This window comes from Natator depressus, chromosome 25, assembly GCF_965152275.1.
Source record: "Natator depressus isolate rNatDep1 chromosome 25, rNatDep2.hap1, whole genome shotgun sequence".
NCBI lineage: Eukaryota > Metazoa > Chordata > Testudines > Cheloniidae > Natator > Natator depressus.
In genome coordinates this window covers 13,390,832-13,418,102 of record NC_134258.1, presented here as the reverse complement: position 1 = coordinate 13,418,102, position 27,271 = coordinate 13,390,832, and the positions used below count along the sequence as shown (strand labels likewise).

At 53.3% G+C, this 27,271-nt stretch overlaps 1 protein-coding gene across 2 annotated transcripts; it reads right to left on the bottom strand.

Moving 5' to 3' along the window:
• Positions 1-1,342: 1,342 nt before the first annotated feature.
• LOC141977776 (occludin-like) lies at positions 1,343-26,086 on the bottom strand. 2 transcript variants are annotated; one of them, XM_074939446.1, is made up of 8 exons: positions 25,639-26,086; positions 19,972-20,783; positions 16,170-16,328; positions 9,737-9,894; positions 8,949-9,158; positions 7,282-7,453; positions 6,509-6,550; positions 1,343-4,215 (listed from the first exon to the last, which is right to left on the bottom strand). In XM_074939446.1, the coding sequence occupies exons 2-8, from the start codon at positions 20,671-20,673 to the stop codon at positions 4,114-4,116; spliced, it is 1,545 nt and encodes a 514-aa protein (XP_074795547.1). In that variant the 5' UTR covers positions 20,674-20,783; positions 25,639-26,086; the 3' UTR covers positions 1,343-4,113. The 2 variants fall into 2 exon arrangements, with proteins under 2 accessions (XP_074795547.1, XP_074795548.1); XM_074939447.1 differs by lacking the exon at positions 25,639-26,086 and adding an exon at positions 24,439-24,567.
• Between the last annotated feature and the right edge of the window lie 1,185 nt (positions 26,087-27,271).

Sequence of the window (27,271 nt, the reverse complement as noted above, 5' to 3'; positions counted from 1 at the left end):
TTGCGATGATCAATGGGAATATTGTTTTGTTGGGTTGGGTGTGCGCGCGGGCAGGTAAATTGCTGTTTCCTGACATTTACCAAATCAAATCTAACATGTCCATGCCTAACCCCAGAGAGGAATTGAGCTGCTAGGGGCAGGGATGGTGTTACAGGAGCATTCTGTATTATAGGGCCCCCAAACCCCTTACTCCCCCAGCCAGCGCTCTCTGGGCCTCTGTGCTGGGGCTGGGTTTTAACGTGATGATCAATCTAGTTCCATCAGGCAGTGCCCTGGATTAGCCTCTCTGTGTAGCCCACCCTGTCTGTAAAGGGGTTTGGGCCTAATTCACCACTACACCTTGCGCAGGCCCTGACAGCAGTGGGATGTAGGGGTAAAACAACTTTTCATTGGGTGTAAAATCCTCCCTACTTTGCCCTTGTGTAAACGTGCACATGAGGTGCAGGGCCATCGAAAAGACAAGTCAAGGCCATTTAATGCAACCATTATAAGTAGGTGTCTGGGGGAGGGTGACAAGACCCTCCCCCAGACCCACGCTTTCTTGCACTTAATTCAGGGGTGTAATCGTGCTGGTGCCTAAACCATACCATGGACCTGGGGCCTTTGCAGTAAAATTGGTCAAAGATTGAAGATTAAAATGCAGCCAGAGTTCTGGCTCCCAGTTCCTTCAGTGGGATTAGGACTAAAGTGACTTTTCAGAAGCCATCTGGGCAAGAAGGGTCCTGGGGTTTTAAATATTTTATAGAAAATAGTTCACGCAGCAAGCAGCTCAAAGCCCTTCCCACACCGCCACGCCCTGGCAGCCAGGTCTGGGGTGGAATGCACCAGCAGTTTCACAGTGTAGAACAGCTTTAGGACATGGAGAATTAAGTGCAGCAGCTTGAGGAGGGATCTGGCCGGCAAACCCAGAGCCCTGTTCTTGGGAGTGGGAGTGGGGGTGGGAGTGTGATAACCACACAGAGGAAAGGCCCTTGGAGTCAGGGGAGCAGAGCACTTGTGCAACCAAGGGGTTTTCAGCTGGGGTGGGGGATTCAATCCCTAGGCTCAGGCTTGCACCAAGAACTGCAGGGCTGACCCTTAGGGCCATACAGAGCCCCAGTGATTTCAGCTGAGAGCCAGCCCCGTGGATTGCAGTGCCACTGCACACTGCATACCATCACAGCCCCCAAGATACAGTAGCCCCCCCATTCAACGAGCCCATGGGGCAAAATGCAGCAGGCCCTCGTCCGGCTTAAAGCTCTGACAGCATCTACGGGCCTGAGAGGACGAGCAGCATGTGCCATGCATCACCCCGCTGCTCCCAGAAATCACAAGATTAGCTAAAGAAAATCAGGAGCTTTCACAGAACAATACATTTGGGGGGGAGGTTTATTTATTTATTTTTTAATTTCCTTTCTGTTTTTTTGAGCCTTTAGTGGTCATGATTTTCAAGCTATTTCTCTGCAACCACCAGGGCTAGAAGCTTCTCTCTTGAAACCAAACACTGAGCTGCTCACGAATGCCACGCCTCCAGGTGCTGGTGCTTTAAGAAAAACCCCGAGCCAGGGGAGCTCCACAATAAAAATCCCAAGCGTGGGCAACACAAGGGCTGGTCACGTGGCTCTAACGGCTCCTCTCCAGGCCCAGCTGCTAGCTGACCTGACCAGACACTAACCGCATCGAAACCCTTGTCTTCAGCGTACGCAGGTGATGTGGGACAGCAGATCGCAGGGAGAAGGGCGGGCGGGAAGGGGACTGAATCCACCAGCCTGCACCAAATGGGAAGCAAGGTGCCCACAGACCAACCCCTCTCAAACTGTGACCAAGATATTGGAGTGCCCCAGGAGCACCTGTCCTGGCTCGCTTGGCCCGTAGAACTCAAAGGGCCCTAGGAAAGGGGCCGCCCCTGTTCAGTGCGTGAAAGGGGAAGCACCTGGGGTTAGCAGTACTCACGGGCAGGGAGCGAGAGGCAGCTGGCAGCAGGCAAATGGCCACTTCAGGGTTCCAGCAGCTTCTCTCTGCCAAATGTAAAGGTCCTCCCCCCCAGCAAGGCATGTTAGAAGAATGCAGCTATAAGAAGTAGCTATAAGAATGCAACCCTGGGCTGGGAGTGGGAACTTTGCCAGCCCATTGCTGGCAGAGCATGGCTGGCCTTGTGGTTCAAGCACTGGCTGGAGCTGGGGGACGTTGGGGTTCACGTTTCAGGCTCTGCCCCAGACTCCTCGCATGACCTCGTCCAAGTCACTGCAGCACTCTGGGCCTTGGGTCCTGCCTGGTCTGGCAAACCAGGGGTGATGAGTCTCACCTCCCACATGGGCTGTCAGGAGCATAAAGTCATGACAGCAAAGGGTGGACAGGCTGGAGGCCAGCAGGGACTGCATCAAATGCACTTGCTGTCATCTCTCCCCTTGCCCAGTTTCTACCTCCAAATAGTGCTCCAGCCAGCGGCAAACCACTCCCTGCCTCTGGCTGCAGCCCATTAAACATACAGAGATTCTTTTTCTTTAAGCCACACACTGCTTCAGGAGCGAAAGGGGGAAGCGTTTCATTTTTCAGCAAGCTGCTGAAATTTAAAACCAATAGATACAGTTTATTAAAAAAAACAACCCCAGACATCATAACCGGTTCCCTACAGAACAGCACACGGGCGTAGGAAGTGCCGGTGGCGTTAAAAGAAATTGTGTTCAGACGTTCGCACCGTGCCGTCCCGCGCTATAAAACCGCAGCAGCTGTGGGGGCTATTCTAAGATTGGCACCGGGATGCCCATGCGAGCGTGAAATCTCCTCACAGAATGCCTAGCATGGGCTCTGGCGGGGGGGGAGGGGGGCGGCTAAACCCTGGCTTTTGCTGGCTTGTCAAGTTGTCAGGAGTGTGAGCTGCCTGCGCTGGGTGACTCAGGAGTTCCCTATGTATTATTCATCCCGGTGAAATGTATCCACTGCCGAACTCAGTTGTCAGCTCCACGAGAGACACATCTGCAGAACGGGGCAGGAGGTGAGGGGCTGGGACAATCTCTGGAACTTGGGTCTGCGTTTACACCCAGCTTGACTGCACGCATCTCAGCTGCTGTGGTGGGAGACAGGCCGTCACCCTCAGCTGGCTAGAACGGGCTCCTTACGGCAGGCTGGTGTGGAATGCGAAACATGCCTGGGTTCCAGAGCTCCAGCTGCGGATCTCCCATGCTCCTGGCTTTGAATCACATTGGGACTCGGGGGATGGCGGGGAACGAGGACAGTAATCTAAGAGGGAGCGGGAATCCTTGCTAATTGCCTTTCCAGAGAGCACGGGCCCAATCCTGCAAGCCTTTCCTGGGCAGGGATCCAGCATCAGGCTTATGCAGCACAAAGTCCCCAGAAAGGAGTGAAATCCGGTCTCTATTGAAGTAACAGCTCACTCCCCACAGAGGTCAATGGGGCCAGCATTCCACCTACTGTGTTCGGGGGGGGTCAGTGGTGCATAGGCATTGTACAAATCCCTCTGCCCAGAGGTGAATTTCACCCACTGAGGGTCCTCGCTCACGAGGGATGTCCCACTGAGCTCACTGGGACTACCTAGGCGAATAAGGGCTTGCAGGATCGGGACCAGCACGTGAGCATGCTACAGAGAGGCTCACCCTTTGATCATATAAAACAGGAGGCTAATTTATATACACACCCACATATTTACAAATTTACATCTGCACACATGTACAAACCGAAGGGCCGATGCTGCAGCAACCGCAGGTGCATGCTTAATGCTCAGTTCTATTGAATTAATGACTCGCATGCGTAAACTTAAGCACCAAGGATGATCTCCTAGCCCCACTGAAGTCACTGATTTCAATGGGGCCAGGATTTCTGCTTAGGTCATTGCAAGATAAGGGCCCACCGGAATCAAACCAGAGCGCAAACTTCCTTGGAGTTTCATTTCTGTTCTAAAAATTGCCCTCTTGCCCCGCTCACTGAGACCTGTCGGGTTTCGGTTTGGAAATGGCACAAAGAGAGAGAGAGATTCTGCTTTTGAAACGAGTGTACAAAGCAAAAAGAAATCTGCTTTTAGTCCAGGTATTTGGCATTCTTGCAGCTCTTCGCGGAGGGAAGTCGGCTGACCACACACAGAATTTCTTCCCCCTCCAAAGGATTCCACTTTCCGCGCTACCCTCTCATCTTATCGTAATCGCTCACCATGCGTTTGATGTGGAACAGCTTGTTCCGCAGAGCTTTGCTCTCCATTTTCTTTGTCTGATAGTCAGGAGTCTGAAGCGAGAGCAAGAAACGAGGAGGTGTTAATCACGTCGCAGGGAACACGGGGGCCCATTCTCTCTGGCTCCTTAATGCAGTTGTGCTCTGGAAGCACGAAGCATTGTGGGAGCCGGTTCAGTGTTCTGCATCGCCATCTAGTGGCTGGTCCGCATAAGAAGATAAGAGCCTCCCATTGCTACTGGCTAATGGAGTTCTGTTTTTAGCTCAAGTGGCACAGGCTGATGCTTCTGGAGAGCAAATGTTAAGAATTCATGGCCAGATTTTCAAGGGCTCAGTGCCCACAACTGAGGCCAGATTTAAGAAAATGCTCAGCACCCAATGGGACTGCTCCCTTCAGTGCTTAAATGAGCGCTGGTCCCCTTTGAAAATCTGGTACTTAATGTTCAAGGTTCTGAGTTCAAGCCCCACGTGTTGACTGTGATCCCAGCTTAGACCCCCCTCCCTTTGCAAGTGAACAGAGAGATTTTTTATCCTTTGCGGCCTGTGCTGCAAAGGCAACCCGGGATCCCAGAGGCGTGCCAGGTTTCTTCTTGCCTCGTGCACGCTCCCCGCTAATAAAGATTTTGCAACTGGAACTAAGCTGTCGTTTGGGATGTATGAACCCCAATGGAACCCCCTCATGCCACTGGGCTGGCTCTGCGAGGCTCAAGGGAATAATCCAAAGCCAGGTTTCAGAGTAGCAGCCGTGTTAGTCTGTGAGCTGTAGCTCACGAAAGCTTATGCTCCAATAAATTGGTTAGTCTCTAAGGTGCCACAAGTCCTCCTGTTCTTAATCCAAAGCCAGTGAGCTCCGCAGGCCTGCCAGGTCCCCACAGCGGAGAGCAGATCGGCTGAGTGAAGAAGGCCCCCTGGCCATGCCGCAGGCTGTAGGAGGGCAAGGCTGGCACCGGACGGTGCCGTCTAGACAACTCTGAAAGCAGGAGGTGTTTTTCCTCCGTCTCAGCTCACTGAAGCATGTTGGATTTCAAGCTGTGCCAGAGAGCGTAATCCAACACCAAACCAGCCAGCTCAGGGGCACCGCGAAGGGTGGCAGGGCATTGCACTCCAGGTCACGCGTTTGACTCTGACCCAGGTACGGAGGGGTTGGCAGTTTTTAACCAGCTGATGGCTCCTGGGCCATGTCAAGCACGTTCATCGCCTGGGTCCTAGATGACCCGTCTCCACATTACAGAGTGTAACCCACTGGTGGGTGTGTGTTACAGGCCCCCTTGGAGTGAGGACAGGAGTTGTTACAATGCCCGCCGCCTCCCCTCCACCCAGGGAGCTTTCACTCAAGCTGTAGCAGCTCCTACGTTTAGCTCCGGAGGTCCCCAGTTCAATCCCCCTTATGACAGCCAAGAGGGTGGCTGTCACAAAAGCACACACTGCATGGGACTTCCCCCCCCGCCCAGCCCAGACTAGGGAATGGGGGCCTGATTCTGGGGGGTGCGGCTCCCACTGACTTCAGTGAGAACGGCGTGTACACAGCAATGCTCAGGATCGGGCACACAGAGCGGAGCTAACCTCCCACCCCTAGCCGGGGCCTTCCAGCTCTGGGATCGGTTACATCGCTGGCTACACACGCACTAAAGCCACGCTGCCCTAGGGTGACCAGATGTCCTGATTTTATAGGGACAGTCCCGATTTTTGGGTCTTTTTTTTATATAGGCTCCTATTACCCCCCACCTCCTGTCCCGATTTTTCACATTTGCTGTCTGGTTACCCTATGCTGCCCCTGCCCTGGGATGAAGCACAGAACTCCAGCTCTGGGCTCTCAGTCCAGCCCCCTTCATGGGAGCAACAAATTCACTGAAAAGGGGAAAAAAGACAATCACCCCAAGGCCTGGTCTACACGCACAGAGCTGCCCCGCTCTAACTCAACATGAGATTTTAAACCGATTCAGATAAAACTGGTGCAACATTGTGCGTGGACACCCTGAAATCAGTTTAAGCCTCACTCTGATGATTTCGCTCACCTAGGAAAATTGACAGGCATTCAGCTAAACCGACAGAACTAGATTCAAACCGATATCCATACCTGCACATAGGGGCTTTCAGTGGTTTAACCATGTCTGGGTTGGAAAGCGATTTAAGTTAAGCCGGTGCCGCTTGCGTGTGTAGACAAGTTCTAAGGCTGCTGAAGTGGGAAATGCTGAATGGCTAAGTCCTTGGCTGAGGACACTCACTATGGGATGCTATTTGAATAGCTAGGGGAATGGACAGACACACAAATCCTTAAGGGAGATCAGACAGACAGAATAAACACAGAGGCAAGTGGCTAAAGACAAGCTGGGTTTTGGAGACTCACCCGTTTTAAATCTTTCAGCCGGTTGTATTCCTCGGCGACTCCCTGAAAAAGAAAAACCAGGAGGAGAGGAATGTTATGTGCACAGCAGATAATTATTCCAGAGCCATCACTCGGCAGTGTACCTAACGAGGGAGCACAGGTGTTGGTGCCAGGCGGGGGCTGACAAAGAAACCCTTTCAGGCTACTGTATGGAAAGCCAGCCACATTGCCGAAAGGCAGTCTTCCCAAGGCAGCCCATCACTGCATGCTGGTGGAATCAGGATGGGCTGGGCAGGGGCTGGAGCTATGGAAGGAGAAGAAGAGATGTCTTCCAGCTCCCACTAACTGGGCAAAATTTCCTGTCAGCTTCCATAGGGGCAGGGTGGGTCCCTGAACAAAATAGATGAGCATCAGCTTTCAGATGAGACCTACATCCCCCTTGAGTGGGGCTCCGGCTTGGTGCTGGCCCCTCTGCAGGGGGGTGAAGTAGCAGGAAGGATGCCCTGTAGATAAGGCACTGGGCTGGGAATCAGGAGACCTAAGCTCAGTTCCTGCCTCTGCCACTGAATCTCTCTGGTTCTCAGTTCCCTGGCTGCAAAATGGGGCGACAACGCCCCCTTTGTCTGTTGAGCCTGTGAGTGCTTCGGAGTCAGGCCGGGCTCTTGGGGTCTGTGCAGCGCCAGGCACAACGGGACCCTGAGCTCTGCTGAGCCCTAGAGGGGCTACTGTGATACAACGCCTACAGACTCCGTGTCAGTCGGTAAAGCACAGCCCCAGCCCGGCCCCGCACTGACCTGGTACTGCGGGCTGTCCTCCGACAAGCCGTCCAGCTGCTTGCTGAGCTGGTTCAACTGGTCGTTGATGTCGTCCATCTCGGCACACAGCTGCTTGTAGTGCTTGAGGTCAGCATCGAACTCCTGCTTGTATTCCTGGCGAATGCTGTCCGAGGTGATTGGGGGGTACACGCTGCCCGGCAGGAGAGGGAGAGAGAGAGATTAGACTGGAGACTCAATGGGGGGTGGGGTGCTCTGGGGCTGAAGGGTCGAGTCTCTGGGAACCAGGTTCAAGGTGCCTCGAGTTTGGAGCCCCTCTCCCCTGCACCCCCAAATCATTGCAATTTATTTCCATGCAGCGCTGTTCTTGCACCCACATCCAAGGAGCTGGCAGGTGCCTACTGGAATTACAGGAGGGCCGTGTCACCGGCCTGTCTGACGGGGGAGGAATGCAGGCGTCCCCCAGATGCTGCTGCCACGGCACATGGTGACATCACTGCATGAGGTCATCGCCATGACAATGACATCACATCGGGATGCCAGCACACCGTGTCAAAATGTCAGTGAAGCTGGCGTGACCAGATCCCCCTCCCGCCTCCCATGGAGTAGCCCTCCCCCACAGGCCAAATGGGGCAACCTGGATCCCCATCCTGGTCCAGCTGCATGGCATAACATAAGACCATAAGAACGGCCATACTGGGTCAGACCAAAGGTCCATCTGGCCCAGTATCTTGTCTTCTGACAGCAGCCAATGCCAGGTGCCCCAGAGCGAATGAACAGAACAGGGAATTATCAAGTGATCCATCCAGTCACCCACTCCCAGCTTCTGGCAAACAGAGGCTAGAGACACCATCCCTGCCCAGCTTGGCTAATAGCCATTGATGGACCTGTCCTCCATGAGTTTATCTGTTCTTTTTTGAACCCTGTTATGGGCTTGGCCTTCACAACATCCTCTGGCAAGGAGTTCCACAGGTTGGCTGTGCGTTGGGTGACAAAATACTTCTGTTTGTTTGTTTTAACCCTGCTGCCTGTTAATTTCATTCGGTGACCCCTAGTTCTTGTGTTATAAGAAGCAGTCAGTAACACTTCCTTATTTACTTTCTCCACACCAGCCATGATTTTATAGACCTCTATCATACCCCCCTTGGTCGTCTCTTTTCCAAGCTGAAAAGTTCCAGTCTTATTAATCTCTTCTCATATGGCAGCTGTTCCGTGCCCCTCATCATTCTTGTTGCCCTTTTCTGAACCTTTCCCAATCCCAATACATCTTTTTTGAGATGTGGCGACCACATCTGCACGCAGTATTCAAGCTGTGGGCTTACCAGGGATTTATATAGAGGCAACATGATATTTTCTGTCTTATTATCTCTCCCTTTCCTAATGATGCCCAACACTCTGTTGGCTTTTTTGACGGCCGCTGCACATTGAGTGGATGTTTTCAGAGAACTATCCACAATGACTCCAAGATCTCTCTCTTCAGCTAATTTAGACCCCAGCATTTTATGTGTATAGTTGGGATTGTGTTTTCCAATGTGCATGACTTTGCCTGGCCATGGGTCAGCCTCTGATGTTAACAGCAGCGATCTCTGGCGCTAGACACCCTTCTGGGGGACGGCCCCAGTAGATGCAGCCCTGCAGAGGCAGCCAGGGGTCACTGATGGACGCGCCGGGGAGAGCGAGCCCCTCACCTGCCCCACTCGTCCTTGTCCCGCTCATCGCTGGACTCCATGGCTGTGGTGTAGTCCGTCTCGTACTGGGACTCGTCCAGCTCGGGGTTGCGCCTCCTTCTCCTCCCACGCCGGGCGGCGGGCTTGCTGGAGCTCTCCCTCCCCCTCTCCTCCAAGGTGCTGGTGCTGAAGGTCCTGGCGGGCTGATCGCTGACCACACGGGCAGGAGAGCTGGGAGGGGTGTGTGTGGACACGGGGCTCAGCCTAGAGCCGGGATTCTCAGCCTGAGACCTCCCCAAACTGCTCATCCATCCAGGCGGGACACAGGGGAACCCCTGGGCTAGAGCGCCCCAGCTCCTGCGGGTGACCGGGGGCTGGCAGCATGGGAAGGCGGCAGGTCTGAGCGAAACCGGGAGCGCGCTCCCCGCATGGGCACCATTATCGGTTTGGACACCTTTTTCTACCAGCAGCAGCGAAGCCGGCTGCTGCCCAGACACGCAGTGAGAGACAGCCCCTGCCCCAGAGCTCACAGCCCCAGACCATTATCCTCCAGTCTGCAGATGTCTGGGAAATGAGGCCCAGGGAGATGCAGGGCCTTGCCCAAGGTCCCACAGAGCTGCGCCCTGAACCCAGTGAGTCCGAGCCCTGGGCTCTAACCACTAGACCCACTGGGCACGTTACTTCGTCAAACCAGTGGCTCCCGAGCACCGTGAGCCCAGCTGAGCTGGGGGGAAGAGTCTGCCGGAGGCCCGGGTGGGAGATCTGGATACAAAGGGACCCTGGGTTCCCAGCCCTTGGGACGGACTCACCTTCTGGGGTTGTAGGCCTCGGGGGCATAGTAGCCGTTCTCCTTGCGCGGGTAGCCATAGGCGCTGGCCGGGGCGTTGACAGGGCTCATTGGCTTCTCAGAGTAGGCCAGCGTGGCCATCTCATCGTGCATGCTGGCCCCCTCTGCAACGTTCTTCACCTGAAAAGCAGCCAGAGGCATTCGGCTCCCTCTGTGCCCGCGTGCGGCCTTGGGGGGGCTGGGTGTGATGCTGGGGTCATGCTCTGCCCTTAGCTCCACCTTAGCGAGAGCCAGGGCCAGGCGTGACCTTGGTCTCAACTTCAGGCCTGGTGACGGCCTCGGGGCAGTCCGCAGGGTGCACACAGTGGGGCCCAAATGGCAGCCCCCACCTGAGGGAGGCTGGGAGGGTGGGAGAGCAGGGAGCTGGGGATTGAGATTTAGGGACATTGGCAGAGCTGTGTGGGAGGGGGGAGCTCAGGGCGGGGATAACAGGGGGATGGGAGGTCGGGATTGAGCAGCATCAGCAGGGCTGGGGGTTGGCGGGGAGCCCAGGGCTGTGATAACAAGGGGCTGTGGGTCGGGATTCAGGGACGCTGGCAGAGCGGGGTGGTGGTGGAGCTCAGGGCTGGGGTAACAGGGGCTGGGGGTCTGCACTGTGCGAGGAGCTCTGGCAGAGCCATGAGGGGGGCGCTGGCCCAGCCAGTTCTATTCGTTCCTGGTCACCGTCACACAAAGGCACACAGAAAACCAAACCAGGGGCGGCTAATGCAGCCCAACCCTCCTCCGGTCTGCAGGGCCCCGGAGCTGGGATTGGGATCGAGAGCAGAGGGAACCACTGCCCAGATCCCGACTCTCTGCCTCCCGTGTGCGCAGCCCCAACCCCCTTATCACAGTGCGAGGGGCTGATAAGCTAAATCAGCACTTGGCAAACACCTCCCCTGCCATTTAATCAGCCCTGCCCCGCAGGCTGGGTGAGAGGCAGCTGGCACCACCGGGCCCCACGATCCCACAACCTGCCAGCCCAGCAGCAGAGGCCAGAGGGATGGGTGGGTGCCAGTGGATAAGTCCCAGGCACAGAGGAATGGGGCTAAATTGTGTGGCCTACCCCCCCATTCCAGGGCCTAGCTGACCTGGCTTGCTATGCCCCACCCCCAGGAGCCAGCCCCCACAAACTGCAGTGAAGAACAAAGCAGTGGGGCTGTTGGGTGACACCTCCCCACCCCCCAGCTCCTGGCTGTTAGAGGTCTGGGAGCTGCGGGAGCAGAGCGAAGGAGATACAAGGCTCTCCGGGAAGGGGAGTGGCAGCGCTCAGTGCCAGGGAACAGGCGGTTTGGGTGGGAATTTCCCCTCCCGAACTCCCCTGTGCCAGCACGCCACGGGGCCAGTTCCCTTTCCCAGGGGTGTTTGCTCGCCTCGCTTACAATAAATCACAGGGACTCAGCCACCTGGAGAGCACTAACCCTTCCCTCCCCAGACATCCCTGGGACTGACAAAGGGAGGATGTGCTGTTCTGGGCAGCGCCGCCCTGACCTGGGTCCCTACAGAGCCCATGCAGGAGACGCTTCCACCAGAACTCAGGAAATGCCTCCCAGGGGCGACCTGCACAGTAAATAAACCGAGCTGGGAGGAATGTGGAAACGCCCAGGGCTGGGAAACTGGTCACGTCCAGGGTGCTTCGGTTCTTTCAGGCTTTGCTCTTGTACAGACGGCAGGCTACAGGGTCAGATTCTGCCCATCTGTCTTATGTACATCTAGGACCTCCAGCGCTGTAGGATCTGAGCACCTCCCAATTGCTAACGCATTGATATATCTTCACCTCCACCCTCCGTAAGTTAGGGAAATGCAATTATGTCCATTGTACAGATACCACCTACCGCTTACATAGCACTTTTCATCAGCTGATCTCCAAGGGCTTTACAGAGGAGGTCAGGACCACTATCCCCATTTTGCAGATGGTGAAACTGAGGCACAGAGATGGGAAGTGACACGCCCCAGGTTACACAGCAACCCAGTGGCAGGGCCAAGAAGAGAACCCAACACTGCTGGGTCCCAGTCTGGGGCTGCACCCACTAGGCAATGCTGTCTCCTCTCTAGAGAGGCGCCTGAGGCCCACAGAGATTAAGTGACTCACCCAAGGTCACACAAGAAGTCTGTGGCAGAGAAATGACCCCTCACCTTCCCAAGCCAGTGCCCTAACCACTACGCAATCCTTCCACTGTATTCACACAATCTTCCTCATGCTGGACACAATGCCTCACGCAGCCAGTGGGCCCATTGACCTCAATTGTGCAGTAGGACACTACTTAGCAGAAAGTTACAAAAACAAAGTATTAAAATCTGGCTCTAAACGGGGGAACCATAGCTTTAGAAGTTGTGACATTGATATAGCCTTCTGGCCCAGCCCCCCACGTACATCCTCCTCCACTTCCACCAGGCATCTGCTAAAGAGGGCATCCCAACAGAACAGATTTTTAAATAATCAATAAATAGTTAATGTATGAATGGGAATAACATTCACCGGGGGCGGGGAAGGAGATGGTAAAACAGTGTTAGACTGAGTTCATCAGGGTCTCTGAAAGAAAAAGAAGAAAGCAGCAAGCAATCTCCACTTGTATCATGTGGAGAAGATGACATAGAGAGATCGATACAGTGTTGCCAACTCTCTCAACACCTCATGTTTCTCCTAAAGCTCCAGCGCCTGGAATCAGGGGATTAGGGGAGAATCTCCTTTTTTTAAAAGTCATTTTTTAACCTTCATGCTTTTGGAGGAAAGCTTGAGCACACACTCTGCGTGCCCCCCAGCGGCTCAGTAACCAGAAGGCAAATCAAAAGTAACCAAAATTCATTTTTAAACAAAATCTCATAGTTTTTATGCCAATTGTGTGATTTTTCTGGGAGACCGGATATGGGATGATTGAGCTCTTGAGGCCGGTGATCAGCGAGATCGATAGAAATGAGAGCGAAGGGGCGGGGGATTAAGAGATATCTTTTATGGGACCAACTCCTGCTTGTGCAAGAGACAAGCTTTCAAGAGCTCTTCTTCAGGGCAGGAAAAGGTACTTGGAGTGTCACTGTGAACTACAAGGTGGGACAGACTGTTAAGCCCAAGGGATTGGCACACGTAGGCAGACCGATCAAACAGAACAGGTTTCATAAACGGCATGCCTGATTCTCCCCTGTCCTTGGCTAGTTGCCCCTCTGCTCCAGTCAGATCTTTTCTAAACGCCTTAAGTTTGCCCCTGCTTGCAATTCATTCCCTGGATAGCTGATGCACTCGTTAACCCCTTCCTTCCTCTCCTCACGTCCACCCAGCCACCCGGTGGAAGCTGTCTTTGCTCCATGCTGCCAGCTGCTGAATAATGCAGGCCGCTCCCTCCCCTGCCCATCGGAGCATGAACGTCTGCTCTGCTCTATGTAACCTCGCAGCTGCAGGGCCCTGGCCCCTTAACGTTCCCGCATCCTAGTCCCTGACCTCAGGCCAAAGGCATTTCCTAGCACTGGGCCTCCAGGCCAAGAGGTGCTGGGTTGGTGACGCAAGAGAGGTGCAGGCAAAGAGGGAATGCGGCCACATCTGCTCCTGGAGGTTAAGGAAATGGGGAGGGGCGGGGGCATTTGTTTAGACTGAATCCTAGACGGCCAGATGTTTTCCCCTTTCACCCTTCCTTTCTTCCTGGCCCTTTGTGGCTTGTTAGCTAGAGCCGCTTGCTGGGGGCAGAAGTTGTCACTTGTCTGGGATCTGATGGATCTTTGGAGAAAAAAGCTTCATTCCCTGGCTAAGTCAATCTCTCTCCCACCTTCCTTCCCACGTGAGCAAAGATACAGAGAAACCTGGGAGCTGATCCTGGGGGGGAATCTCAGGGGGGCCTGGGAGCTGATCCTGAGTGGGATGAGGGGAAATCCCAGCTCCCACCTGCAGAGCCCAGTCTGGGAAGAACTTGTCTTGTTCACTTCCACACATTATTGAGCCCTTGACCCCAGCCCGGACTCAATGCTGCCAGCCCTGCTTGCGCTGTTAGACACTCCCTGCCAGAGCTGTGACTACAACCCAGGCATCCTGGCTCCCCAGCCCCCATCCAGCTCTAACCCCTAGGCCGCGCGGCCTACGACTCTGACAGTCGCGCTCTCTCCTTGCCCTTGTGAGAAGCGCTGATTTGGCAGTTAACTCTCCTTTCGAAGGTCGCAGCCCAGCCCTTAAACACGGTACACGTCACTTAGGACATGCCTGGGCGACGCTCAGACCCTAGTTACGAGAGCAGGACAAGACCCCAAACAGAACAAAGGAGGCTCCTGCTGCGGACAAGTCTTCCTCCAGCGACTGCCCTGACTGTGTTAATTTCCCCACAGCTAGGTTTGTCAGTGCTGTTCAGTTCCCTGATGCGGAGATGGCTGCTTTTCTGGGTCATGCCATGCAGTGGAGGGGATGCCAACTGCCATATGCCCTAGCCCAGCAGCGCCCTGGAGGGCTTGTCACTCTGCGTTAGGCTTTTAGGCATCAGACGCTCACGCTGAGAGGCAGGGATGCACTGGGGAGGTGGAGGGGAGAGGGATGATTGCTCTGATGGCCCTTGGGGGATTTCACCCGGGGCAGAAGCCCAGCGCAACACCACGGTACCACTACACCCATGGCTGGGAATCCCAGAATCCTTTGCTTCCTTGGCATGGGTGTAAATGGGATGCAAGTGGTGCCAAGACCACCCGCCAGCCCCCCGCCTAGAGGTGAATTTCCCAGGCTTAAGCGGAGCCCAGCACTTACACTGGTGTGAAATTTCACCCGAACAACCAACCCTGCTCCCCCACCCCATCCCCAAGTGCCTGTGACCCCACTCGCCCAACCCCACTGCCAACCAGATGTGACCTGGCGCCAAGCGATGGACCAGAACACCGTGGCCGTTTGAGATGTGCCAGGCGAAACCCTGTGTGGCAAGAGCTGCCCGGTTAATCATTGACGAGGGTGAAACTAAATCATATCATAAGCAAACATCTTTCAAGCACTCAGACAAAGGGGAAGAGAACAAAAACCCTTCGTGTTGCTGGTTCCAGGCTCACAGCCTATCTGATCCAATCCTGTTTTATTTATCTTTTGGTACATTCGAGATAGCTTGGACCAGCCCTGCTCTCTACACCCTGTTACTCATATCTGAGCAACAAAGAGACCCAAAAGCAAATGGAAAAAACAAGGCATTTAAAACAGATACAAGGAACTACATCCCCCCTCCACTAATATATAAAATTAACCCGTGGAACTCATTGCTACATGATATTATTGTTATTATTATTTATTTTAATTTCGGAAGTAGGCCGGAGCCACAGCCATGGACCAGGATCCTGTTGTGCTAGGTTCTGTACAAACACTGAACAAAAGTAATAATTCCTAGTTCTTATATAGCACATTTCATAACGTGCGTCAGGGAGCGCACAGCACTCTGCCACAGTCCCTGCCAGGCCACTGCACTTGCCCTAGTCCATCTTTTGCTCCAGAACCTAACCTGACCCGGACATTTATGGTTGCCTAGATCACCTTAAAATGTGAAGCAGACGAATCCAGCCACATCTGCCCGCAGCCTGAAAGAGCAGATCAGAGAGATTTCTGAGCTTGCCCCATTGACGACAATGGAGTGTTAACTCTGAAGCCTACAGACGGTGACCTACAGGTCAACATTGTTAACCATTTATAGATTCGTACCTCCTAAGACCAGAAGGGAATTATTGTGATCATCTAGTCTGACTTCCTGCATAACACATGCCAGAGAACTTCCCAAAGTAACTCCTACAGCATCTCTCTTAGAACAAATCTAAATCTTGATTTTAAAATGGTCAGTGATGGAGAATCCTCCATGACCCTTAGTAAATTGTTCCAACAGTTAATTACTCTCACCATTAAAACGTTATGCCTTATTTCCAATCTGAATTTGTCTAGCTTCAATGTCCAGCCATTGGATTGTGTTAGCCCTGTCTCTGCTAGATTGAAGAGCCTGTTATTAAATATTTGTTCCCCGTGTAGATTCTTTATAGACTGTTTTCAAGTCACTCCTGACCCTTCTCTTTGTTGAGATAAATAAATGAAGCTCTTTGAGTCTCTTGCTACAAGGCAGGTTTTCTAAGCCTTTAATCATTCTTGTGGCTCTTCTCTGACCCCTCTCCAATTTACCAACATCAACATTTCCCTGCTGCTAAAAGAAAGATGAGGATGGATCATGCTACAAAGATCTGCACAACCTACTGTGAGTGACGGCTGACTTTGAGGGCTCTCAATTTTGGCGCCATGAGTGGACGGGGCTTAGGAGAGTCCCTCCCCTTTTTTGTTTCCCAATCTGGCTCCTGAGGGTACCTCTGGCACCTAGACACCTTGGTTATGGGCTGGTTAGTAATGCCCTGAGTTAGCCAGAGCAGGTTGGAGCCTCAAAGTCCCTATCACTCATCTGCTCCACCCACAGCCTGCACCATCCTAGACTCACCCACTCCTCCACGTTGGGGCCTTCCTGGAAGGCGAGTGGCTTGTCCCAGTAGATATTGGGCTTCCCAAACTTCCAGATCTTGTGGCGCGTCTTGTGAGCAAAAAAGCAAATCACGCAGAGAAGAATGACGATGAAGAACCCACAGACAATGGCGATGGCCTAGAAGAGAGGAAAAAACCCACATTGGCCAGGGAGTCAGGGAAATTACCCTTATGTCATCCATCAGCTTGGTTCAACCCCACCACCCTCTGCACTGCAGCACTGACCTCTACCACGCAAGCTAAAGGAAGAACTCCATCAGCTGATAGCAGCAGTAGGTTGTTGTCCTCTATGTGGATTGGCCACTAGCAGGAAATGAGACACCCGTTCCTGCCAGCACAGCTGGAGAAGTCATTCCAGTCCATGTGAAGGTGCCAAAGGGTGGGGGGAAATCAAATGAGAGGGAAAATAATTGTTACATCAGACAAAAGAGTCCCCCCAAGGAAGAGAGAGTGAGACAGATGAGGAATTTCCTGGAATTGGGACTTAGGGGGAGGAAGAGAAGAAAAGGCAGCTTCTTGGGTTGGCAAGGGCTTTTGGAACCGGCTCCTTCACCAGAGCTGCCAAGCGACGGAGAACAAACCCGGCAGCACTCAAAGGGGGAATGGTAGGGATTGGTTGTGCTGGCAACAAACCGAATCAGCTTCCCCAGCTCTCCCTGGCACAAAGCAGGATCACATGGGAGGCTGCCGCTGCTTTGCTCATTGCTATGATCTTATCCTGTGTGGAAGTCAGCAAAACAATCGAGCCGGCAAAGCTTTCTGGGGTTTGATTCTCCGGGACTGGGCCCAGCTCAAGAACCAAAAAGGAACCAGATGATGCCAAAGCACTTTGCAAGCTACAGGGATCCAATGCCCTCATATTTTACAGACTGAGAGACTGAGGCACACGGCGAGAGAGGAAACGACTTTCGCAAGGCCCCACAGAGCCAGGAAAAGAGCCCAGGAGTCCTGACTCCCCACTGCATGCTGAAACAACCAACAATCTTCTCCTAAGGACACATGGCCGAGAGCAGCAGAAACAGGGGCTACTTATTCTCTGTATGATTTTTGCTCCAGGAGAAGGGGTTCAAATCCTTGCATTCTGGTGTGTGTGAGAGAGGGAGACTCCCCAGAATTTCCCACAGGGCCCTAGTAAGAATGTTGAAGTTTGATAGATATTAGACATGGGGGGAATGACAGATTAGGTCACATCTGGTCCATGCATCAGGCAAGTGCAGCATGGCTTGTTTGTGGAAGGAAATATACAGCAAAGTGTGTAGCTCTACGTGCCTCTGGATTTCAGGTGGCCGGAATGCGGACGGCTGGTATCGGCAGCCCCGCCCAGCTTGCTGCTTAAATCGCTGCAATTGTTTCTCTCCAGACCGAAACTGGCTTCACAGAGACCTTGTTTGTTACTATTCTGCTGCCTTCTATCCAACAGACAGCCTAGAGCTCTGACTCCGGAGCCAGGGCCCTCAAGCAGAAATCCCAGTTAGCTGCACAGTGTCAATAAGGAAACTGACCAAGCCCAGCAGAGTAACTGAGCAGCAAATGAAGGAGATTTTTATAAGGCTGTTTTGCACCGTGTTACATCCTGGGGGCTAGACCTGGACAAAGCACGTGGCTGGTGGGCTTGTGGTTAAGGGGGGGAGGGATAGCTCAGTGGTTTGAGCATTGGCGTGCTAAACCCAGGGTTGTGAGTTCAATCCTTGAAGGGGCCATTTGGGGAAAAAATGGGGGATTGGTCCTGCTTTGAGCAGGGTGTTGGACTAGATGACCTCCTGAGGTCCCTTCCAACCCTGATATTCTATGATTCTACAGCAGTGAACTGGGAGTCAGGAGACCTGAGTTTATTCTGAGCTGAAAGAGGCGTTTCTTAGCTTAGAAGAAGGAAGGTTCAGTGATCAGGGCACTAGCCTAGGACTTGGAAGACCTGGATTCAGCTCCCAGCTCTGCCACAGGGTCCCTGTGTGACCCTTAGCCAAGTCATTCAGCCACTCTGTGCCGCAGTTTCCCCTCCATTCAATGGCGATGACAGCCAGGCCTTGCCTCCTAGGAGTGTGTGAGGATAAATCCATTAAATACTGGGAGGTGCTCAGCTCAGAGACTACAGTAATGTGGGCTATACAAACAGTTATGATAAATAACTGGGCTGCAGATTCCGCTGTGTGTCTGTCTGGGCCTCAGTTTCCCCCTTTGTAAAATGGGGTGAATGAGCCTTCCTTCATTTATTCAGACTGAGTTCTTTGGTGCAGGGCCTGTCTCTCACTATGCATCTGTGCAGCGCCTGGCACATAGGGTCCCTGACCTCAGCTGGGGTGTCTAGGTGCTAGTGGGCTACAACGCACCCAACACTGGTCTAAGGGGAGCCTGCAGTGGACTCATCTGTCTTGGCAATCGAAGACTGCTAGATGCTGCTATCGGTGATCCCCGTGTAGCTCTGCAGAACCGTTGCTGTAGCCAGTGGGGATTCAGTGGTGTCAATCCATAGTAACTGTCACAAAGACATTACAGCAAATCTTTTCCATCAGCTTTCTCCCAGGACTTAGAGACTTTGAGGCCGTGACCACCCGACCCACTGGGATCAAGGGAAACTGACTAAGGCAAAACCCAACTTTCAGCGACTGTCAGTGGCACTCGGTTCATAGCTGTAGAGTTTTAAACTGTACAAATCGTTGCACCAGGACGGCTCAAGGAGGGGAGAGGGGAGAGGGGAGCAGAGCTCTGAGCTGATCAGAACAGAGGGTTTGGAGAATCCCAGAAAATGGGTAGAGATGAAAAAGAGCCAGGAGATGGTCTAGTCCAGGGTTTACCGAACTTTCCCATAGTGGGGACCACAGCTTAATAGAGGGATTGCCCTCCCATCCCTTTCATGATCCTATTTCACTCCTGTCAACTAAAGCCATTGGTTGAATGGAAAAATAACCACATGCTTTTCCTTCAGCTCCCTCTCCCATCAGCTCTGACCCTCCTTCAGCTGCAAAACCCAGGACGAATGAGTCAGCACCATGACAGCAGCCAGCTCCCCCCTGGGCCAGGGGCCAGTTTGCAACCCTCTGGGCTAGCCCATCCACCCGCCAAAGCAGGATTTTTCTCATACTTTGCCCAACCTGGATTTAGAAGGCCCAACTACTTGGGTCTCCACCGTTCCCCTGTGAGATTGGCTCCACAGTTTCGCCCACCAGAAAGCACCTCCGGTATTGAGCCTTGAATTTCCCTGTCCTCAGCTCCGTCCTCCTAGCCCTGGTGACACCCTGTGTCGAGCCAAGGGCAGCTGACGCTAGTCACCAGGAACTGCTCTTAGCTGAGGCAAGCTGGAGAAGCGCACCTATGGCTAGTGGAAAAGGGAAAGTAGCAGTTACAGCTGATGGCTATGGAGGTACTGACTGGCTGGGAAATGCCAACACTTCCAAGCAAAATTTTAAAATGTTAACAAAAAACCCAAAACAAATGGAGGGTTTCCACGAATATTCTGTCCAAAATTTCATCCTGTTCGTCTGTGAAATCGAGCGAGCAAGCGAAACGGTAGGAAATTTTCAAACCCCTCTGTAGATCATTTCACATTTTAAACAAACAAGGACTAAATTGGCGTTAACATTTCCCCAAAACAGTCACCCCGTTTTCTGAGCCCCTCCAAGAGAAAGTCGACGAAAGATGAAGACAAAATGGAAGGAGAGAGAAAAGAAGGAGAAAGAGAGAAAAGGCAGAAAGGAAGTGGAAGGAAGGAGAACGAGAGAAAAGAAGGAAAGCTGAAGGGAAAACGCAAGCAGTGCCCATCTTACCTCCTGCGGGTCCACGGTGCAGTAATGGTAGAGGTACTGGTTCATGTAGGCTCCACCGGAGGAGTACATCTGGTTGCACATGGTCAGCATGGGGCTGTAATAGTAACTGCCGGTCATTTGCGCCCGGGGGTTGACGCCCATGATGTAGACGATGGAGGCGATGAGCATGACAAAGGCCAGGATGGCGCACACCACGATGACCGCCAGGTAAAACCTGCGGGAGCGGGCGCTGCTGGACTTGGTGACGCTGGCCACGAAGAACCCCAGCAGTGCGATGAAGCACAACACCGACATGGCGATCATGAAGCCGCTGGCTGCCCGCGGGTTGGTCATCCCGCCATAGTAGCCTCCATAGCCGCCGTATCCGCCGTATCCGCCGTATCCCCCGTAGCCCGTCCCTCCGCCATAATAGCCAGACCCGTAGTAACTCCCTAGCCCGCTCCCGTACATGCCCCCGTAGCCGTAGCTGTATTCCCAGGCCAGCGTAGAGGCCACGCAGGCGAAGATGGTGATGCAGAGCAGGACGACCAGGGCCTCCAGGATCCTCACCACGCCGGGCGGAGAGTTCCACTTGTAAAAATACTGCGGCACGTCCTCAATGTAGAAGGAGCCCGGGGTGGGGGAGTGGATGTCGTAGCCGTAGCCGTCGCCGGGGGGGCCGTAGCCGGTGGGCGGGCTGTCGTAGGGCTTCTGGCTATACATGGCGGAGGAAGGATCCGATGCAGGGCCGGCGGCCAGAGACCGCAGTGATGGGCAGCCTTAGAAACGCCTCGGTAGGGCGGCAGATAAACAAGCTGGTCAAGCAGGGTGGCCTGGAGGTGGGACAAGCACAAGGGCAGGGGGTTCGAATCCTGGCTCTGCCACTGAGGCCTTGAGCTAGTCACTTACAAACTCCCCGAGCAAAGGGCGTGAGGGCCACGCCTTTCCCTCGGCTGCCGTCTGGCCTTGGGAGATGACTGCAGTGGAATCGGCTGCCTAGGGCAGCCGGAGCAGGGAGCTGTGAATATCCAGAGAACTTGCCACAGTTCTGACTGGACTTTCGCTGCTCTGCGTTGTTTGCTCCAGCTCTGAGCTTCTCTCCACACCTGCCCAGCCCCCTTTGCTTTCCAGCTAGCTGATTTCCAAACTAACCCACTGCCACCCCCCAGAAAACGTGGCATCAATATGCTGCTTGCTGCCACCTCTGCCTGTGGGTTGTAGCCCTTCGCCGGGGGTCACAGACCTTGGGCCTGTCTCGTTTTAGTTAGACTGTGAGCGCCGACCACCCCCTGCTTCGTATTGGTGCAGTGCCTAGCACAGTGGGGCTCTATTCCTGGCTGGCCTTCAGGCACTACCATAATAACCCCGGTTAATAACAAATCAGTGGCAATTAGGGGCCTAGGCCCCTTTGAAAATCCCAGCATCTCCATCTATAAAATTGGGGTGGTTTTATGTGTATTGGTATGTATATTACATAGATAGATAGAGGGGGTGTATTGGAATGGATAGACAGATAGCTAGAAGGGGGTGTATGGGGATAGATAGATAGCTAGATAGAGGGGGGTGTATGGAGATAGATAGATAGATAGATAGATAGATGGGGTGTATGGGAATGGATAGATAGATAGATAGATAGATTGTAATTGCGTCTACATAGATGGTCAAGTCAAGCATGTTAGTCACTGGCTACGTCTACACTGCAAAACCCCCCGCAGCAGCGAGTCTCAGAGCCTGGGTCTACAGACTCCGGTTTGCATTATGGGTAGGGCGACCAGACAGCAAGTGTGAAAAATCGGGACGGGGGTGGGGGCTAATAGGAGCCTATATAAGAAAAAGACCCAAAAATCAGGACTGTCCCTATGAAATTGGGACATCTGGTCACCCTAGTTACGGGGCTGAAAGCAGCAGTGTAGATGTTCCCTCTTGGGTGCCACGACCTAGCAATAGGGTGTCTTAATCATTCATGAGCTGGGGGAAGGGCTTTGGGCGAGGCCAGGCAGCCCTTGGGGACGGGTGCAGCCTACAAGGATGTGGCCATCTTCTAACTGGCCCCAGCGGCAAAAGGAGGCGTCACGCAGACCCCAATTTAAGTCCTGAGCAGCACAACTGATCTCTCCAGCTCAGAAATGATCCACGATGGGGTGGAAGGTCAAAACCAGGGGGCTGGGCTTGTTCATGCCACCTAGAGGTTCTGTAGGGGGACTGTCCAAACAGGACTTGCTTGTCTAATATCCCAGAATCTAATCCTCCATCTGGTCCCAGCCAGCCTCCTCCCTGAGCCCTCGGCACCATCTCCCCATGCCGGGGCGAGACCCTTCTCCCCTGCAGAGAACAGAAACCCCATTCACCTCGATGGACTCATTGACGCACACCTAGCAAAGACTGCAGGGGTCAAACAGCCCCCATGCCCCAGGCTGTGCTCAGCCCTGACACTAGGGGGTGAAATTCCCATTGACTTTGGCCCTCCGCCTTGCAAAGGATTCTCCTAGCTGAACTTTAGGGACCCTTGGTAAAGTTTTTTTTTAAAGCACATAAATGACTTAGGAGCCGAAGTCCCATTTTCAGAAGTCACCAAAGTGCTGGGAATTGAGGGGGCCTGTTGATTTTCCAGGAGGCTTGGACTCTTAAGTCACATGGGATCTGAGTTAAGTGGGGTGAACAACCCCAAGGTTAGCCTAGCCCTGGTGTGGGCAGCCACACAGTGACTGTGCCTCCCGGGTGCCGACTCATCCAGGCGTGCAGCTAGGACGCCGGGGGACCCATCCTTGGGTCTTTGCCCTGCAGTAAACTGAGCCACAGGGTTTTTCTCCAGTGGATTGTGGGAGACCTTGACTGTCCCTCTAGGCACGTGGAGGGAATAGTGGGAAGGCCCTGGAGGACTGGCCGCATGATGTCCTTGCCACAAGTGGGTGGGTTACCAGCTCCTGCGTGAGCACTCCGCCCTAGAGGAGCCAGCTAGCCCAGGGTGAAAGCACCGCTAAACTCAGGTTCCGAGGGTTTTGGGTGCGGACGGGAGCTGGGTTAGGGGCAACCCCCGAGCAAGAACCTGAGTAAACTTTGCACTGAAGACAGATCCTTAGACACTGATGATTTTTGCCCCCCTTGCACTAGCGCCGGGCTCTGGTCTCAGTTACACCAGCATAAACCTGGAATAACTCTGCCAAATGCGGGTCTGACATACTGGTGCAAATCCTGAGAACAGGCCGTCACACCCTCAATATCCTCTGCATTTTTAATTCAACACCCCACAAAATTGACTCACTTGAATTTACTCAAATTGCTTCAACCAAATAATGCAAAGATTTAAAAAAAAAACACCAACAACTGAACTAAAGTAATTTTGTTCAGACACTTTGGTAACAAAATGCAAACCCCCAAGCCCCACAGATTATATGTTTCTAAAAGAGATTACTTCCGCATGTTCCCACGCTATGGTGACGGTACCAGTACCTCAGCAGGCAGACGTGCCTTTCTAGGCCGTCTGCCTTACATTCGTGTATTTCAGTCAATCAATCGGTTTTTCCCTAGGTCTCCCCTACCCCCGCGCCCGGCTCTGTGCAATAGCAACACCGCTGAGCGCTTCAAAGCGCCTCCCGAGCATTGACTAATAACGGTACAAACAACAGAGGCTCAGACACAGAAATGCTTTTGTAACACAAACCTTATTAGTAAGATAAAGAGGCCCGACCTTGCTGCTTCTGCACGAGTCATTATGACCCAGGGAGAAGAACTCCTGTGTACTTGTAGGTTACAGTTATCCGGTAAAGGGGGAATTTCACGTATTTACATTTACAACTTCTCTGTGAGGCAGGGAAAGGCCATTAATGCCATGGAGAACAAAGGCAGCCCAGAGAAACTGAGTCACTTACTCAAAGGGAGTCGCAGCCAGGGCAGGGGATTGAACCCTGGCCTCCCAGGGTATGTCTACACGGCGACAAAAAACCCACGGCTGGTCCAGGGAGCTGACTCAAGCTCACCGGGCTTGAATTGCGGGGCTATAAAACTGCCATGTAGCCATCAGGCTGGCACCCCGGTTCTGAGCCCCTCACAAGCGAGGGTCACTAATACACGGAAGACCTGGCTGCTGAGAATAATTACCCCAGGGATGAATTCGCTGTGCTATATTTAAAGTGATACATAAAAGGAAGATGCAGTTTTGTTTATTTGATCCCTTACACTTCTGGGGTAGCCACGTTTTAAACGCTCTTTTCTGCCCCTGCATTCCGGAGGTGTACCCCCCCCCCCCCCCGAGTGTCCTTTGGGTCGGTTCGGCAGGCTCCGACTCGCTGGGCACAGGCCCAGGGGTTCCCACAGGAACTGCCTGTTCTCCCCCTCACCCAACTTTTAATAAAAGGCCTGTTTATTTTGCTACAGGCTCAGCTCACGAGAGCCTTGCCACTGCGCTCCATTGTAATCCCCCCAGTGCTGGAGGGGCAGAGAACACAGGGAAGGGCAAACAAACCTCCGTAGAATCCTTCTAAGCCTCACCTTGGATTTTGGGATCACTAGGAACGTGCAGGGTCAATGATCCCTGCTGAATCCAGCCGTCCTGAACCGCTGGGAATGTTCGGCTGGGGCCTCCACTCCGGCTGCAACAGTTTCTGCCAACACCACCTCCTCTCTTATTTCACCTGATTAATAAGGCTCTGTTTTCCCAGGCCTGCAGCTGGGAAGCCCACAGCAGCTCAGGGCAGGGTTCGCTCACTACACGCCCCTCGTGGGTCTCCACCCGTCTGTCCGGCACTAGCAAATAGTACGCTCCCCTCACACACGCGTGTGCTCTAGTCAGTCCTTTTTAAAAAAAATCCCCAATGTTTTTCTTTCCCCAAGAGAGCCCGCGATAAGGTTGGTGCTGTGTTCTCACTGCCAAACCTCCTTTCTTTGGCCAGGATTCAAGTTTCAAAGACAACAAAAGCTCCCAGTGCTTCTAAAAGCTGCAGTTCCAGTTTGATCCCAGACCCCAGAGAGAATTTCCAGACCCAGTGAAGTTGACTCCGATACCTAAGCCCTTTCTGCAAAGATTTTGCAATTCCACCTCTTTCTTTAACCCGGTTCTTTGAATTGCCCAGGATTTTTGTTTAGCAAGCACCTTGCTTTACTCAATGGAGCCAGTTAAGCTTGTTTTCATTTTCGTCCTAGCTTTGTTACTCTAGAAATAAACAAGAAAACCCAACGGCCCCTCTAAAAACCCCTTAACAACAAACAAGGATTTAAGCTTTGAAGGAAGCAGCTAGTGAACATTCACGGTGTTCTGCATCGAAGGCGAACTCTCGGAGGCAGATCTGTGTGAATTCAGCCTTCTGACCTCTTGCGAAGAATTTTTCTAGGCCAGGGCCTCAGCTAGCATCCATTGCCACTGCTCCACTGAGGTCAATGGGGCCAGACCCCTATCTGGCTGCAGGTTGATTGATACCCGCTGGGAATCGGGCCCCCTTAAGTTCGACAGAGCTTTAAGAAAAGGAGTACTTTTCTTAAAAGCATCCGATGAAGTGAGCTGTAGCTCACGAAAGCTTATATTCAAATAAATTGGTTAGTCTCTAAGGTGCCACAAGTCCTCCTTTTCTTTTTGCAAATACAGACTAACACGGCGGCTACTCTGAAACCTGACAGAGCTTTAGATGATCCTGAAACGTATGAAGCAAAAATAAGGGAGCAGCTCTCCCCCGTGAAGCGATCAATACACCTTACCTTAGACTGCAGCAGCTATCTCCAGTGCCAGCTGCGCCGGTCTCTGGCCTTAGTATTATTGGTAAACGTGCTGCTTTCCAGCCTGGTGCTGCCTGCAGATGGGCCCCTGGCTCACGGCGCCGTTCCTGGAGCCGCTGCCTTGAGAAAAGGGGGTTGGCTGGGTTTCCTTTAAAAGCAGCTACCTGGGTCCCCTCTGTTTTCCTCCCCTCTTTGTTCGTCTTAAAATGGCAGCCCAGGGATTAATCATTACTAGGTGCACAATCATTAAAAACAACCCACCAGCCTCCTCTGGCTGCAGCCAGGCCGAAGAGAAGGCTTGTAACTGCAGGAACCTGGCGCAGCTGGAGTCAAAACCTTGGCAGCAGCAGATGGAGTGCTTAAACCTCAGCTCCCTGTTCCAGCGTGGACATAAATCGCCTTGTGTGCAAGACTCTGATCAAAGCGCCCGGCTGCGTGGCTGGTTTGACTTTAACCCCTTCCATTGGTCATGCACATGGACCGACGGGGGAGCAGCCCCCTAGGCAAGGTTGAGCTGCCTCTCCCTGACTCAGTCGGGCCCGAGAGGTCCTGCCAAGCCGCAAGGATCCCAGCCCGGCACTTGGATTTTACTCCTCTTTAAGTCTTGCTCCCTGTGCGCCCCCCCCGCTCTTCGGGGTGCAGTGAGTTTGTGGGGTCCCGGGCTTTGCAGTCAGAGGGTGTCTCAGCTGAACAGCCCACAGGGCTTGAAGTTAAACATGGGGCATGTTGGCAGGATTGGGGCCTTAACTAGCCCTGGACGCCTCGTTGTTTCCAATTTTTAAATAAAAAGCAGCTTTGTAAGTGGAAAAAGAACCTAAAGCCGGGTGTGTTTCAGTGAACGTGCGAATAGCAGGGCTGCTCCGACCAGCTGCCCACACCGGGATGGCTGTCAGTCAGGGTGCTCTGAAATTCTCCCTCTGCAGCTAGCTTCCAGCGCTGGTCACTAGAGCTAACAATCCACAGATGCACCAGGGTAGCTCATCATGGGTCTGTCTACACTGCATTGTAAACCCAGGTTTTTCCAAGCCCATTCTTGAGTGTCCACGCCGCACTGTAAACCTGGGTTTACAACTGCTGGACCCGAGTCGCACAGCTGGGCTAACGGCTTGAGCTGCATCCACACTGCAACATGACAGGGCTCGGACCCCAGTCACAGCGGGACTCAGGCTCCAATCCATCCCCCAGCAGGGTCCAAGGACCTGGGCCTTGAGTGTTTGCTGACCTGAGTCGGGTTGATGTGTGTAGCCGGGAGGCTCAAACCTGAATCAGAGCCTGGGCTTAGTGTGCAGGGGAGACACACCCCACGTCGTCTCACTCTGCTCCCTAATGACCACATGGGGACGGCCCAGGAACCGAACCTGGGACCTTCCCAGGAAGAGCACGAGCCTTTCATGAGCTTGAACTAAAGTAGTAAATCCCCCTGTGGGGAAGCTGCAACAGAGTCACATCCTCTGGGGGGGTGGGGGGTCTCAGGGCATAATGAGCAGAGAGCTCCGCTAATTTCCCACGTGATGCTGCTATGACCCACAGTGCTTTTAGCGGAGAGCACGTGTGTTAGCATCCCTCCCCTCACATCCCCCCCTTCGGGGACCCTCTCCAGGGGAATTCTGGCACA

Bases quoted from the DNA above. Each gene is read 5' to 3' on its own strand.
- LOC141977776 (XM_074939446.1), bottom strand. From the start codon at position 20,673: ATGTATAGCCAGAAGCCCTACGACAGCCCGCCCACCGGCTACGGCCCC. The intron at 9,895-16,169 runs GTGAGTCTAGGA...GCTGCTTTTCAG, and splicing joins GCCCCAACGTGGAGGAGTGG to GTGAAGAACGTTGCAGAGGG. The intron at 7,454-8,948 runs GTGAGGGGCTCG...CCTGCCGGGCAG, and splicing joins GACAAGGACGAGTGGGGCAG to CGTGTACCCCCCAATCACCT.